At 54.5% G+C, this 15,350-nt stretch overlaps 1 protein-coding gene across 2 annotated transcripts in view; it reads right to left on the reverse strand.

Annotated features, from left to right (window-relative positions):
- LRP1 (LDL receptor related protein 1) overlaps window positions 1-11,836 on the reverse strand; it is a 79,581-nt gene extending 67,745 nt beyond the window's left edge. For both annotated transcript variants that reach the window (XM_059184884.1, XM_059184883.1), the window contains exons 1-3: window positions 11,286-11,836; window positions 2,555-2,677; window positions 149-286 (exon numbers count right to left, since the gene is read on the reverse strand). In XM_059184884.1, the coding sequence (XP_059040867.1) occupies window positions 149-286; window positions 2,555-2,677; window positions 11,286-11,352 (328 nt within the window). In that variant the 5' untranslated portion in view covers window positions 11,353-11,836. The remainder of the gene's footprint in view (window positions 1-148; window positions 287-2,554; window positions 2,678-11,285) is intronic.
- Window positions 11,837-15,350: the final 3,514 nt, after the last annotated feature.

Genomic DNA, 15,350 nt, shown 5'->3' on the forward strand with positions numbered 1-15,350 from the left:
TTTGGGAGAACCAGAGCAGGACAAGGTCCTCATCCCCATTGCAGGTATGAGGACAGTCCTCAGATGCTGGGCCTCCAAACCCAACAAGTGCATAGCTGAGAACTCCCGGCATCCATCTCCAGGGCAGGAGAGGCAGAAGGGCCCTTACCTCGGCAGTGGGGCCCCTCGTCTGACCCATCTGCGCAGTCCTGGACCCCGTTGCAGAGGCGGGACATGAGAACACATAGCTCGGTGCCCAGGCAGTTGTGCTCGTTTGGCTGACATCGCTGGGCCTTACTCTGTGGACCTGCGGACACACAGAAAGGCCAGATGAGCAAGTCGGCTACGCGGACTGGCCGGCTGTCCCCCCGGGGGTGGGGATGAGGACACAGAGAGTGTCGCTTCGGACACCTGCACTTCTTCCTTCTCAGGAGGCCTCAGGGGCCTAGAGCTTTTCTACACCATTCCCGATGGGAGCCGTGCAGCCAGGGGAGGGGAGAACTGGGCCTTCTGCAGAGTCCACTCCCCATGCACCCGGTCCCCATGGAGCCCAACACCTCCATGTTGTACACTCAGGAGACAGGATGAGGTTTAGAAGTGAGAGGGCTGGAAGAGCCGAGGAAAACAGAGTCCATGGCGGGGAGGCACTCATGTTAGAGAACACCGCCTCCCCAGAGTTCCCCAGGGCTGGGAGCATGGGGCTGAAAGCCAGACCAAGTTACCTAGAACCACACTGTCCAACACATAGCAACAGCCATATGTGGCTCTCGAGTACCTGATTGTGACCAGTTCGAACTGAATATAAAATACACCCCGGCTTTGGAGGACTTAATACCACACACACACACACACACACACACACATACACACACACACACACACAAGAACACAAAAGATCTCATTACCAATATTCCATGATTAAAATACGGAAACAATAGTATTTCAGATACATTGGGTCACACACAGTTAAAGTTAACTTCACCTACCTACTTTTACCTTTTCTGGTTTTTGTTTACTTTTATTTTTATTAAGTAGGCTCTCTTCCCCCAACCCCCAGCACAGAGCCCAAGGTGGGGGCCCAAACCCACGACTCAGAGACCAAGACCTGAGTCGATACCAAGAGTCGGATGTCCAACTGCCTGAGCCACCTAGGTGCCTCTACTTTTACCGTTTGTAATGTAGCTACTAGAAAATTTCAAAATTGCATGCATGGCTTGCATTACACTTCTACTGGACGGCACCACTCTAGATGACCGACCCCAGAGCCTCCCCGATAGTAGGATCTGGGAAGCATCAGAGGTTGTGGCCCACTGATGATGGGCCTGGGGTTGCAGGATAGAGCTCCTCAGGGAAGCCTAAGGAGGCCATGCAGACTAGGATGCTGGCTAAACCCGGGGGGCTGGGGGACCGACCACGACCTATGGACCCCCACATAGGGGTCCATATGTGAGAGAGTGTGTGAGAGTGAAAGTGTGTGTGAGAGAGAAAGTGTCTGCGTGTGCGTGCGTCTACCCACATGTGCCTGGGGAGGAGTGTGCAGCTGGAGTCTGAGTCTGAGCTTGCTCCTGAGTGTCTGGGGTCATCTGTCTGAGGTTGGGCTTCTGCATCCCCATTTGTAGGGCATAACAGTGGCATTAATCAAGAAGACTCCAGGCTGCACTTGAACTTAGCCCAAAGCGAGAAGCGATGAGACTCCAGGCTGAACCACCTTCACCATAGAAACGCTTGCAGAATATCTCTGGCCCCACCCTTCGAAGGCAGGGTATGGGGGTGAGGCAGAGAGAACTGGTGGCTCCCTTTCTGGCCCTAAAATTACCCCTGATAATTGCGGGTGAGGGTATGGGGAGAGGACAGGGGACGGAGCTGTAGCAGGATAAAGCTATGAGAGGGACACAGGGACAGACCTAGGAACGCAGGGTCTTCTAGATCATGGCCCAGACAAGCCAAGCAGGGAGAGGCTGAAGGTGGAGACCCCAGGACTCTACCGGCTGCCCAGGACTCTGGGGTCCTGCCAGCAAGTCCTCCACCCCCCACTGGCAGGGTAAAGGCTGGGTGGGGACCTTTCTCCCAGTTTAAACAGCTGCCTCTGATTACACCACTTACTGGGGCAGGGGAAGGCGGGGGTGGCGGGAAACGCACAGGGGTGGAGCTTCTGGTACAGAGACTAAGCAAAGCCAGTGGCCTTTGGCCTGGGAGCGTAAGGATAGGAAGGGGACGCAGCAAGACCTGGGGGGCACTTATCAAAAGTCAGAAGTCTCCGAGATGGGAAGAAGAGGACCGAGCCAAAGGGCAGGGAAGTCAGGCTTTCTCCTTCCGGCAAAGCTGTCAGCCCAGACAACAAAGTCCCTGGCAGGCTTGGGGGTGCAGCCGTTAACAGAGCAATCCGAGGTGCCATTTCTGAGCATGTCAGGCACCATGCCGGGCACTTTGAAGAGGGGTAGAGTTTTAGCTGTGTCATGGGCAAACAATCACTGAGCAAGGTCCACACCGGGCTAGAGGTCAACTGTCCTTATCCCAAACTGCCTGGGCCAAAAGGAAAAGGTGTTTAGGGGGAGGGATGAGAAAAGGTACTTACAAATCTCAGGGGCCTCGTCAGAGCCATCCGGGCAGTCCCTTTCACCGTCACACCGCCAGCCCTTTGAGATACAGGTGATCTGGTCTCTGCAGGCAAACTGCTTTGGGCTGCAAGTCTTAGGAGCTAGGAGTAAGGAAAGAAAATGAGGGTGGAAGTGAAGGATGGAGGCCTTAAAGTCCCCTAGAGCTCCTATTCCTTCCCCAGCATCAGTCTCCATGTGGCCCAGACTCTGAGCTGCAGTCCAGGGGCCCAGGGGTGGCAGGGTCTGGGGGTCGATCCTGAACATTGTGTGCCTGTGGTAGGGGGAGGGGAAGGAGGCAGGGAACACATTTTACAGCCCCTGATCCAGCCCCATATGCTGCCTGTCCAGTGTGTCCCTCCTTCAGTCATCAGGGTCAAAGCCCTTACTGTTTTGCGTGGCTCTGGTCAGACACCAGCAGCCCCAGCTTTGCCGACAGGGTGACGGTGAAGAAGGTGCATTTAGGCCTTTAACCTGTTTCCTCTTTATCTTCCCTTCTCTCCAACTAGAAACCCAGAACTGCCTTTTTGTTTTGTTTTGTTTTGTTTGAGTAAGTTCTACACCCAACATGGGGCTCGAACTCATGACCCTGAGATCAAAAGTTGCACGCTCAACTGACTGAGCCAATCAGGCATCCCAAGAGCTGCTCTTTTTAAATCTCTCTGCTCAGTGTGCCCTCTGGGATGCTCCTAGTCCCTGAAATCCATCACCCTGCCCATCTCCAAGTCCTAACCACCAGGCCCCCAGACAGGAAGTGTTGGGGGGGCAGTGCCCTTGGCACAGCAGGGACTTGGAGATTGTATCAGCAGAGGTACAGGAGGGCATGGTGGGGTGGGGCGGAGGGGGGAAAAGCCCAGCCTCCACCTCTGTTCTCTAAAGACACAGCTTCCCTTGCTGGTGAAACCTCAGGGAGGACTTTCAACAGATGGCCTGCAAGATAAGAGGCACCTAAGACGGCTCAGGAGGCCACAGCTGGAGATCCAAGGAAGGAGAATGACCAGGGTAACCTATAAGAGCTGGATTCAGCCCAGGATGTCTTCACCCCAGCCTGCACCCCTACCAGCCTTCCTCTGCTCCTACTCGGATTTCCTACCTCCTTCCTCAAGGAGGAATTAAGAATGGTCACACTAACTCTTATTGTGGGCTCAGCATGTGCTGGAACTGTGGTAAACCAGTTCTTTCCATGTATCATCTCTTTTAATCTTCTCCACAATATGACAAAATAGGTAATACTAATAATGCCATTTCATAGATGAGGAAACTGAGCCCCAGAGAGGGTAGGGTCACATGGCAGGCAAGTGACAAAACTAGGACTGAAACAAGTGAGTCAAGTCTACACTTTTAATCAGTGCGGTCCCCATCAGTCTTCCCACTCGGAGGTATTCCTTCCAACCCCATCACCATGGCCTACATGGGAAGAAAAGTCCTCTGCTCTCCTTCGTCCCCACCCAGCCCATCATCACCTTTTCCTCAGCCCGTGGACGATTCCAGCTCTATTCAGCTGGTGTGCACTGAAGACCAACTCTGTGTTAGGTGCTGCACTGGGCACTGGAGTGCTGAGAAGGAGTGAGCTGCCCCCTTGGGATCCCCAGCCCCCCTGGGAAGACAACTGTACACAACTAACTCAAATGCAGGGCAGAATGAGCTCAGGGCTGGGACAGAGCATAAATAAAGTATGTCAGGGCTCTGAGCAGGGAGGGATAGAGTCCGAGGAGGGCCACACGGAGACGATGGCCTCCCTCCCTAACCCCCAGCTCTGGCAGAGGGGACTGCACTCAGGCCCCTGGCCAGGATGAGAGCCGAGTTCAGGAAACACATCAGGGATGGCCTGGCCAGGCTCACCCCCCCTCCCCTACCTCCCACCCTGAGCAGGGAATAAAGGCCCCTTGAGGAGGTGGATAATGCTGAGTTCATTGCCCCACTGGGCCAGCTGTGAGGTCTTCCCGGGAAACAGCCCGCCAGCCTAGTTAGCATGCCGGAGACTGGTCCTCTTCCCCTGGCCAGCCGAGACTGGCTGGGGGGGAGTTGGTGGGGGGGTGTAGAAGGGGCTGGAATGGGACTAAAGGCAGATGGGCTGTTTGGAGCCCAGAAATGGCCCCTATGCCACCCCCACCCCTTCACATGGACTTAGTCCATGCCCCCACTCCTCCCCAAGGCAGAACTCATAGCCCCGTGAGGTCACTGGTTGGCCACTCCAACCTCCCCTCCATTCCATGTCCCTGCCACGATCTCCCCTCCATTGGCCTTCACTTTGCTTCCCCCCCCCAGCTGTCCCTCACCCCCACTTTTGGCCTACACTCAGCAGAGGAAACAGCAGCTGGCAAACTCCGAAAGCTGGAATGAGAGAGATTCACAAACCAGATGTGCTCTTGTGGAGGGAGGGGAGTGGGGGATGGGGGGAGGGAAAGGGAGAGGAGCACTCGGGCCCTTGTCCCACAGCAGCACCTCTTCAAGCCCAGGGCAGAGAGACTTGGGGGTGCTGCACTGCTCCCAAGGGACAGGACAGCCCAAGAATCTCGGAGAGATATGTGAAAGCACTTCCTTCCTGTCCGGGATGGTGGAGAAAGCCCCAGGAATCTGGAGTTTGAAGGCTGAGGCCTGTCTTTGATTTCCTTCAGGGGGAGTGGAGGAAAGAAACAACTAACCTACTTTGGGGCAGTCTACACAGCCAAGAGAAGCCTCCCTCAGAGGTGGGAGGGAGCTGCCAAGGGGGGTGGGGTAGGGCACTTGCAACCTGCTCAGAAATCCCAGCCACCCCCACTCCCCTGGGCTGAGCCTTCTGCCTCTGACACCAGAAAACCCACCTCTGTGGCTTGCCGCTTAGGTGAGGGAAACATGGCGGTCCCCAATTCAGGAGCAAACCAGCCACCAGCCTCCCCTGCCTGACCCCCTCACAAAAACCGGGGCTTCCTAATGACGGGAGCTAACTCTTTTCAACCTCGTCACTATGCGTCAGACACTGAACTGAAACACTGGTATGTGTGAACTCACTTAAATTCTCACAACCCTGGGAGGTGGGTACCGTTGCGATCTCCCTCGTACAGTTGAGGAAACTGAGGCACAGAGCGATTTAGTAACTGAACAAACAGGTGGTTTCCTCACTGGCCGCGAGAATGGCGCCAGATGAAAAAGGATGAAGGAAAGGAACCAACAGGGAGAATATTTTGGTTCTCTGGCACTAGGAGTAGAGAAAGAGATTGTAGGGGGTGGCAGTGACCTTCAGGGCTCCTTGGAGAGGAGCGAGTGGTGGAGGAGGCAGAGAGGGACAAGAACAGAACAGTGAGGGAAGACAGAGGAAGAAGAAGGAGGAGAGGACTGGAAAGGGAGGAGAGGGAGCGAGGTTGCAGCGAGAACGCCAGGACACAGGGGCCGTCTGTTCTCAGCTTTGCCTGGAGTTGAATGTGACCGCCATGCTAAGTCTGGCCAACACCCCTGCTCCCCCCTCAAACCCAGGCACCCAGCCCAGCCATGGCCCCCAGGGCCACCAAGCTGGAGCCAGGACAGGAGGTGTAGGCTTGGGTGTGTGTCCAGACACAACACGGACCCCACTGCCCTGCTTGAGCCTTGGCTGTCGTCCTCTGTCCCATTCTGGGACCTTGGGGGTGGGGTGGGGAAGAGAGGGTAAGAGTGCCTGGCCAGAGAAGGGAGGATGACAGGAAAGAACAGACCCTGAGGGAGTCTTCTCCAGAGCAGGAGACCCAGCCATTGATCCTTTTGGGAGCAGTGAGGGTGAGGAAGGAAGCTGAGGCCTCAGATGGCACTTCTTCCTATAAGACCAGGAGACTTGAGGCCAGGAAAGCGTGAAACAGACCCTGAGGCCCTGTTCAAGAGCAGACGCAGCAGAAGGAGAGATAGGCCCTTGGCTGGGGGGATATTCTCTAAAGGGAACCACAGGAGCTGTCTAAGGGAACTGAGGAGCCTGGGGGGAGGTCAGGAGCTGGGGGTTAGAGCCTGCAAGAATCTAAGCTTTCAAACACACGGGGTGGGGCAGCAGGGCCTCACAGACCCAAACCGAGAGCTTTTTACTGAATTTTATGTATTTTGGGTGTTACCCGGTGGCTCCTTCCCCGCAGCTCAGTGAGGCTCAGACACATTTTTGTCATTCCTGAGTCTGGGCCTCTGCTTTGCGGCCTGGACGGACGTACAGACGGGATGGCTTGGATTGCCAGGGAAGGGGAAGGGTCTCCCCCTCCATCCTGAGTCAATATTGACTCAGCAGGACATTAGTCTGACCAGTGACCTCCCCACCATCTTTTCCTTTCCCCATAAGTAAAATTCAGAGCCCTTGAAGGCCTCCGGAGTTCATCCTATATCTCTCACCAGGCCTTTACGAGCCCGCTCCACCTATCCCCCAACACACACACACACACACACACACACACACACACATCGTTTATGCTCAGCAGAAGGAGAAGCTCTGAGCCCCCGACTTACACACACACACACACACACACACACACATCGTTTATGCTCAGCAGAAGGAGAAGCTCTGAGCCCCCGACTTATTTCCCACACCTTTCTCCAGTTCTCAGGTCATAAGGAAGTTCTGCCAGAAGTCTAACCTCCCCCTTTCCTCTAACAGATCTCCTTTCCCCTGTTACTCAGCCCACGAAGGGTATCAAGTTCCCTTCCTCCAGAAACATTCTCTCCAAAACCCATTCCTAAACTTAGCGGAGGGGGAAGAAGAGAGAACAGTTTGGAGGAAAGCAGAGAGGGAACTGCAGAATGGGACATTCAGACTCCGACCTGGGAGGGGAGAATGACTCCAAAACGACGAGGGGCGAACTGCAGAGCATGTGGGAAAGCCCAGGAAAGACGCCAGTTCCCAGGTACTTTTGGGGACCCCCACAGGCCTGGATGGAGGTAGATAAAGACAGAGACAAATCAAGCAAGGGAGACCAAAAGGGATAAGAGAATGCCATAAAGGGTAGGCAACAGAGAGAGATGAACAGAGAGGATGAGAGACAGTGAGAGGTCCCAAGGAGCCAAGACAGCACAAACGAATGACAGCAGATGGAGGAAAAATAGACAGGAAGGGGTCTCAGCCCAGAAGTTGCCACGATAATGGCACCGTTGTCTTGGGATGAACCCAGAAAATAATGAGCCCCCTGAGACTCAGAGTAGGGTGGGGACAGCATATATCCTGACTTAGGGAGACAGAGTCCCTGTCCTAGCAGTGTGTGACCCAAGGGGTATCCAGAACAGGGGTTAATGCCTCCCACAGAATAGGGAGGTGGGGGAAGAAGACCGGAGCGCTTCAGCCAGGGAAGCCAAGGCCTGGGAGAGGTTCTCCTCTCTCCTGAGGGAGGAAGAGGTACAAATAAATACCTCTCCCCCACCACTATCCCGCACCTCTTTCCTGGGGAGGTTTTCCACTGGTGCCGGGGGTCACGGCACCGGAAGCACTCCAGAGCCCAACTGCTTCCTTCTCCAAACAATGCAGGATCCTGCTAACTGGGCTAAAATCTGGGACTGAACACAGTGGGGTAGGACTAAGTTCTCCAAATGTTCACCCACAGAGCCCAGCTCCACTAGGTCAAGGACCTTGTATGGGCCCAATCAACTGCACCCAGATTCCCCCCAGTCCAGAGCCAGAAGGCTTAAAGGCTGGAGAATCCACAGAGTGAGGGAACCCTGGCAAGAGATGACTGAAGGGCAATAAGCTTGGGGTTCTGATGTGGAAAGGCTAAGACGGCAGCAGGAGGAAAGAAAGTTAGACTTGCGTAAAGAAGGGCTTCCACGAGGGAGTTGTTTGGAAGAGTTGAGGGGGATGCGGACCAGGGCTGGTTCTGGCCAGGACCCCAGCTGCATCCTTAAGAAGCTCAGTGATGGTAGAGAGGTTGAGGGGGGGAAATTATATATATGGAGAAAATGGAGGAAGGGGGAGCAAGACTGGACGAAAAGGAAGTCTTGTGAAGTAGCCTCAAACATCAAAATACGCCTCCCATCCCCAAATCAATGCACTACACATTCCCACTTTGAAAGACCAGGAGGAAGGGAAGTGTTCAAGGATCTGGGTCTGGCTGGGGAAAAAAGGAGTTTGGAACCTTCTCTCAGAGAGCCAGGAGGCAAACACCTCAGCCTCATAACTCACTTCAGCTGTGCCGCTTGTCTGATAACTGGTAATACACTGGCTCAAGGGGGTGTGGAGAGAAGATGGAGAGGGGTGTGGAGAGAAGGAGGGAGTCTGCCTTCCCTGAGCCTGGTCTGCCGGGGCTGCCCTTCCCACACCAAGATAATCCTAGTCTCAGCACGGTCCTCAATAACTCCCTTGCCCATCCCCCACCTCATCTGTGTCCCCATCCTCCCTGGTAGCAACCCCACTCAATTCTGCTTACTAGCGGGGTGACACTGCTCCCCCAAAAGAAGGGAACCCCGTGTGGGTTCAGGCACAGCCGACAAAGCAGAAGAGGTGGGGAAGGCCCCTAGGGCTGCTCTTGTAGGGGGGAAAGCAGCAAGGCCTGTGATAGCAGCAGAAAGAAAGGTTCAACACTAAGGTATCTGGGGTCAGGAGGTTTCCTTCTTTGGAAAGCAAAGAACGTTCCATGTCTGTGGGCCCAAGGCATGAGGGCAGGGGTAGAGAGATAAGAGAATCCTCTAGGCCGGGCTGGATAGCACTGGCCCTACAGGTCTGTGCAATTCCCCTTTCCCACCCTTCAGAGTGGGGCGGAACCAATGGTTCATATTCCCATTCCCAAGGGAAGAGTAGTAGAGTGTGCCTGGGGAGGGGTCCTCTTCCCGGGACTTTGGATACAGTTTAGTTTGAGCTGGGTTACAGATGTGGGCACAGTGGAGATTTTAAGAAAGGGGTGGGAGACAGTTAAGGAGAACATGACCAGTATCTCCCACTTCCACCCACCACCAACCAACCTAGAGCGTGGTAAATAGAACCATGCTTAGAACCTTGGGTGTGAGGCAACCTGGTGCCCTTCCTGAGTGGGCTGGGAACCTTTTCTGCTTTCCACAGAGACCCCTCTTGCTTTTGCCTAACTCCATCCACCCTCCATCATGGGGTTCCTGGGGGGACTCTTAAAATTTTTTTTTCTATTCCTCCTAGAAGTCATGCACCTGAACCTTTCTGCCTTAGTTTCCCCTTCCACCTCACTGGGTTGAGAAAAAGAGGAAAGAACATGTATAACAAGGAAATCATGGGCTAGAGCTGCCTGTGAGGGCTGGTCTAGAGAATACTCAGGAGAGCGCCTCTTTCCTCCTCTTGGGCAGATAATTGAGGTAGTGGTGGGGAAGGGGACAGACATTCCCCCAAGATGGCATCTTGTTGGGGGGGGGTGTCACGGAAAATACTGTCTTTCTGGGCACAGTTACTTCCTAACCCTCTAACCTCTCTCCTCAAACTGGAGCAAGTTGGGGGGAGGGGAGGGCAGGAGGAGAGATAATCTGATTTCAGAGAAAAACTTTCCCAATTCCAACCTGGCAAAATTTAGAAGATGGAGGAGGGGTGCATGATGGTATTGGACCCAGTTTTTTCCCCGGGATGGATGGATTAAAATGAGAGGAAGGGATAAGATTCCACCCTCCTCAAATCAGGGGCCCAGCCCAGCCCAACCCCATGATCCCAGCTCAAAGCTTAGGCAAGACTTGAACCAGTGACTCACAAGGAAAAGAAAAATAGCTGACATAAAGGGGGACAGGGGGCACCTCATTTCCCCAAAAGGACTATGTCCTAGCCAAAGCCCAACTACAGTATACAAAGTGTGTGTGTTGGGGCGGGGGTTGGGGGGGTGGGAAATGGGGAAATGATGGAGATAAATAAACACATTTACTAAAGGAGCAAGGAATTGAGGGGCAGGGGCATAGCCATAACCCCCATCCAACCTCCAACTCTCCTTCCAGTCTAAACTGTGATCAAACCAGAAGTCAGGGAGAAAGCAGCCTTCCTCCTCCCTCCCACCTCAGCATTCCAGGCCATTCTCCAGTCCCCTTCCCCAATGATGACATCTGACGTTTTTTCATCTCAAAGCTCCCAGGAATTAAGAAGGAAAATTCAAAGTCACATAGCATCGCTGCCCCCCACCCCCAACAGCCCTATCCAGGCTACTGACAGAGGCCCTGAGAGGGGGAAGTGCCCACTTAGGAACCCAGGCGGGCAACCCCGCTGGATCCTGGACCCAGGCCTCCAAAGCCTGGTCTCCAGGGCCCAGATTCCACACCCAAGCAGGGGGCCCTCCCCGCGGCCCTCCCTCTCCCCACCCACAGCCTTCCCCGGCCTGCCTGCCCTCTGCCCAGCGGGGCAACCCTGACCCAGCTTCCCTTCCAGATTCAGAGGCCACTGCAAAGCGCCCCCCCCTCCCGCCCCCTTTTGCAGCCGTACATTGCAAATCCGGATTCCTTCACATTTCAGATGGGGGGGGGGGCGGGTGGAGGATGTAGGGGAGGAGGAGGCCCTCCCCAACCAGATATAGGAAGAGAAGGCCTCTCGATCCCAGAATCAGAAAAAAGGGGAGCCCTCTTCTCCCTTCCCAGGCCTCTGGTCTTTGTTTGGGCTGGGGGGTCCCGGAAGCATCATTTGCCCAGGGCCCCCATCCTCCAAATCAGACCCCCATCCCCGCCCCCAGTCGGGCCGCTGCTGTGTCAGCTGGACTGGGATAACAAAAGGCACCCCCTCCCGCGTCTCCCTTCCCCATCTGAGCGCAGGAGTGGGGGCTGGGGGTGGGTGTCCCCAGGGGTCCAAGGGGGCCGCGGAATCTCACTCACCGTCGATAGCGGCCGCGACGAGAGCTGAGAGCAGGGGCAGCAACAGCAGCCGCGGCGGGGTCAGCATGGTGTGGGCTGATGCAAGCAGCAGCCCCCTCCCCTCTGGGCCTGCTACTTCTTGCCGTCGCCCCCCCCCCAATTGGGGGGTCCCCCTTTTTCCTCCTTCTCCCCTCCTCCTCCTCTATTCTTATCTTATCCTTAAGCAAAGAGCATCAGGGGCGTGGGTGAAGAGGTAGAGTTCAGAGCCCCTTGGGGAGGGCCTGCTGACGGGGGTGCGCCCGCCCCCTACTCCCAAATCCAAACCCTTCACCCCCAGCTTTTCTCTTCTCCCCTCTTTCCCCCTCCCCGAGCAAAGCTCACAGCCCCATCTCCGAGCCGCCTCCGGCTGCAAAAATGCACAATTGGGAGGAGGCGGGGTAGGGGGTGGGGGGCGTGGACCGGGTGGGGGAGCCTTTGGAAGGGGCCTGATGGAGCTCTGGGGGCTCCCCCGGTTTCCGCCTCCTCTGTGCACGGGCCTGGAGCTCGCACCACTGTTCCCCGGACTGAGGTGCCGCGACGGGGGGGGGGGGATGAGGGGGGTAGAGGGAGGGGACGGGCAAAGGAGGGAGGGAGAGAAGGGGCGGGGAAAGAAAGGGGTGGGGGAGAAAGAGCTACGCGGCAATCCTGTGAGTGCGCATGCGCCGATTTGGCGCGCTGCCCTGAGGAGGGGGAGTCGGAGCAGCGACAATATTTGGAGCTCTGGCCAGCGGTCCGGGAGTGGAGGTCCCCGGGCCCCCTCTAGCCAGTTTGGGGCCTGGAGCGCCTTCTCCCCTGACTGGGCCTTTCTCCCTCGTGCCTCAGAGAGCTAAAGGGCCGAGGGGAGATTGGGCAGTGGGCGAGGGCTGAGGGGCTTCTCTTTGAAACTCTGTGTCATGCCGTGGGAGTTCAGGCTCCGTCTAGGGATCCGAGACCCCGGGATTCGGGCCGAGGCCTGATTTCCTCGGGGAACCCTGACTGTGCCTCTCCTCCCCGGAGTGGGGTAGAGGCCGCCAGTCCGCGAGGAAGATACGGAGAAAAGCTGAGGTTTGATTTGGAGACTTTGTAAAACCAAGACCGGGATTGGGGCTTTTGGAGAAGGGGGGCGGGGTGGGGGAGGGGCTGCGAGGGCCCGCCCCCACCTTGCTCCGGGGCTTAGAGTAAACAGGGACACCCGTGGGGACACGCCGGAGCTTGTCCGTCCGCCCAGGGCTTGGGGATGGAGCCCACCTTAGTACCCGCCCCACCCTGTTCGCCTGGCACCGGGCGCGGGAGGGGCGAGCCCTGGTTTGGAGGGAGGTGAGTCACCAGCGGGTGGGGTTGAGAAAGGGCCACCCCTCTTCACCCCAAGAGGTCTGGGTTCATTTATTATGTTTTGTTTGGTGTTTTGGTTTTTCTTTACCTTCAGATTGACTTCCCACCAAATCGGGGTATTAGATTCCGAGCAACAGGGCTTTGGAATAAGACGCGGGACTGTGACCCCCTGCTTCCAGGCCTCGGGTTCTGAGATGGCTGCTGAGTGTCGGACCTTTGTCCGGGCCTCGAGCCCGCACGGGGAGTGCTCCTTTGAGTCGTGAAGGCGCCGGGCGGTTCCCAGAGCTGGGTGGATGTGGTTCTGGCCACTGCCCCCTTCTGGGCGGTGTTTTAAGGTTGGACCTTGGGTGTCTGACTTTCTGGTGTCTGGAAATCAGAGTTCAGGGAGGCAGTAGGCAAGGTTGACTGCCGGACAGAAATTGACGTTAGAGATGAGAGAGGATTGGGATTGCACCACCCGTCTTGCTTTTTAAATTCTACTTGAGGAATGGGAAGGACCCCAAGTCCTCACACCAGTCTGTCCCTGGCAAAAAGCAGAGCAGCATGGAAGACTTGTCCCACTGATGACAATGAAAGCGAGAATCCAGAAGGAACTGGACCTTTCCCCCGGAACAGAACATCCTTTGGGCTCACTTTGCTCAGGACCAAGGTCACTTGCTTTTAGTCTCCTGGGCTAGAAACTTTTTTTAAAAGGTTTTATTTATTTGAGAGAGAAACAGATAGTGACAGAGATAGTGAGAGAAAGCACAAGCAGGGAGGAGAGGGAGAAGCAGGCTCTCACCAAGTAGGGAGCCTGACGAGGGGTTCGATCCCAGGATCATGACCTGAGCCGAAAGCAGATGCTTAACTGACTGATCCACCCAGGTGCCCCCCCTGGGATAGAAACTTAAGACATTTTTGCCAGTTCCTCATCAGGCCTTTCTCTTCTACATCCAATCCTGCAAGCTTGTGCTCAAGGCATGTCATTTTGTCCTTTGAAATACAGCTCAGATTTTCTCCATTACCATTGCCAGAGAAATTCTCTGGGCAGGGTTGGGGTCATATTCATCTTTTAATCCAGCTCTCATGAGCTAACACCGTAATGGGCTCACTGTTTTTAATGAATGTCTACTAGCTTCCTTCCTTTCCAAGGACCCCCCCCACCCTCCCCCCATCCCCCTAATATTGTGGTCCAAGTGAAACAGACTTCTGGCAGCTCTGAAAGGAAAAAGCTATCTGGAGTCACCACATGTATAGCCCAACAGAGCTGTGAAGGACATCTCATTCTTTTTTCTCTGGTATCTAATCTACCACAAGAGAATCTTCCTGAAACTGTTTTCTCTGTGTCTCGTCCTGGGTGGCGAAACTCTGCTGGTTATCTGTAGACCACTGAATCAAATGTGAATTCTTTACCTGTTAGACGTGGTAATACTTAGTTTAAAAAAATCAAGGAGTATAGAAAGGTACAGGAAGAGTGTAGGAAGTATAGGAAGGTGAAAGTAAACTTGCTATACTCCAAGATCTTACTCTTCAGTCCCACTCTCACAGTTACCACTATTAAGAGTTCTTCAGGAGTGGCACCTGGGTTGCTCAGTGTGTTAAAGCCTCTGCCTTCAGCTCAGGTCATGATCCCAGGGTCCTGGGATTGAGCCCATGGGCTCTGCTCAGCAGGGAGCATGCTTCCCCGTCTCTCTGTGCCTGCCTTTCTGCCTACTTGTGATTTTTGTCTGTCAAATAAATAAATTAAATCTTTAAAAAAAAGTTCCTTGGGCCTCCTTCAGAAGGTGTTTTTTTTTAAAATTTATTTATAATTTTAAAAAATTTATATGTCAGAGAGAGAGGGAGAGAGAGCACACGTGGGGGCGGAGGGCGGCAGGAAGATGGAGAAGCAGGATCCTAGCTGAGCAGGGAGCCGAACATGGGACTTGATCCCAGGTCCCCAGGATCATGACCTGAACCAAAGGCAGACGCTTAACTGACTGAGCCACCCAGGCATCCCATTTTATTTATAACATTTTTTAAAGATTTTATTTATTTCAGAGAGCCTGATGTGGGGCTCGATCCCAGGACCCTGAGATCATGACCTGAGCCAAAGGCAGAGGCTTAACCCACTGAGCCACCCAGGTACCCCTATTTATAATTTTTAAATTTAATTTTATTTTTTAGGGGGAGAAGGGCAGAGGGAGAGATAGAAAATATTAAGTGGGGGCGGGGCGCCTGGATAGCTCAGTGGGTTAAAGCCTCTGCCTTCGGCTCAGATCATGATCTCAGGGTCCTGGGATCGAGTCCCACATCGGGCTCCCTGCTCAGCGGGGAGCCTGCTTCCTGCTCCTCTCTCTCTCTCTCTCTCTGCCTGCCTGCTCGTGATCTCTCTCTGTCAAATAAATACATTAAAAAAAAAAATCTTAAGCGGATTCCACACCCAGCGGGGAGCCTGAGGTGGGGCTTGATCTTACAAACCCCAAGATCATGACCTGAGTCAAAATCAAGAGTCAGACACTTAACTGAGTGAGCTACCCAGGCACCCCTAAAGTTCTTTCTAATGACAAAAAAATATATAAATAAACATCTTTCATCCCTTTTTACTTATTTTTTAAAAAATTTTATTTATTCATTTGTCAAAGAGAGGGAGAAAGTGCACAAGCAATGGGCAGTGGCAGGCAGAGGGAGAAGCAGGCTCCCCACTGAGCATGGAGCCTGATGCAAGACTCGATTCCAGGACTCTGGGATCATGACCAGAGCTGAAGGCAGACACCT

The sequence above is a fragment of the Mustela lutreola genome, chromosome 8 (genome assembly GCF_030435805.1).
Source record: "Mustela lutreola isolate mMusLut2 chromosome 8, mMusLut2.pri, whole genome shotgun sequence".
NCBI classification, from domain to species: domain Eukaryota; kingdom Metazoa; phylum Chordata; class Mammalia; order Carnivora; family Mustelidae; genus Mustela; species Mustela lutreola.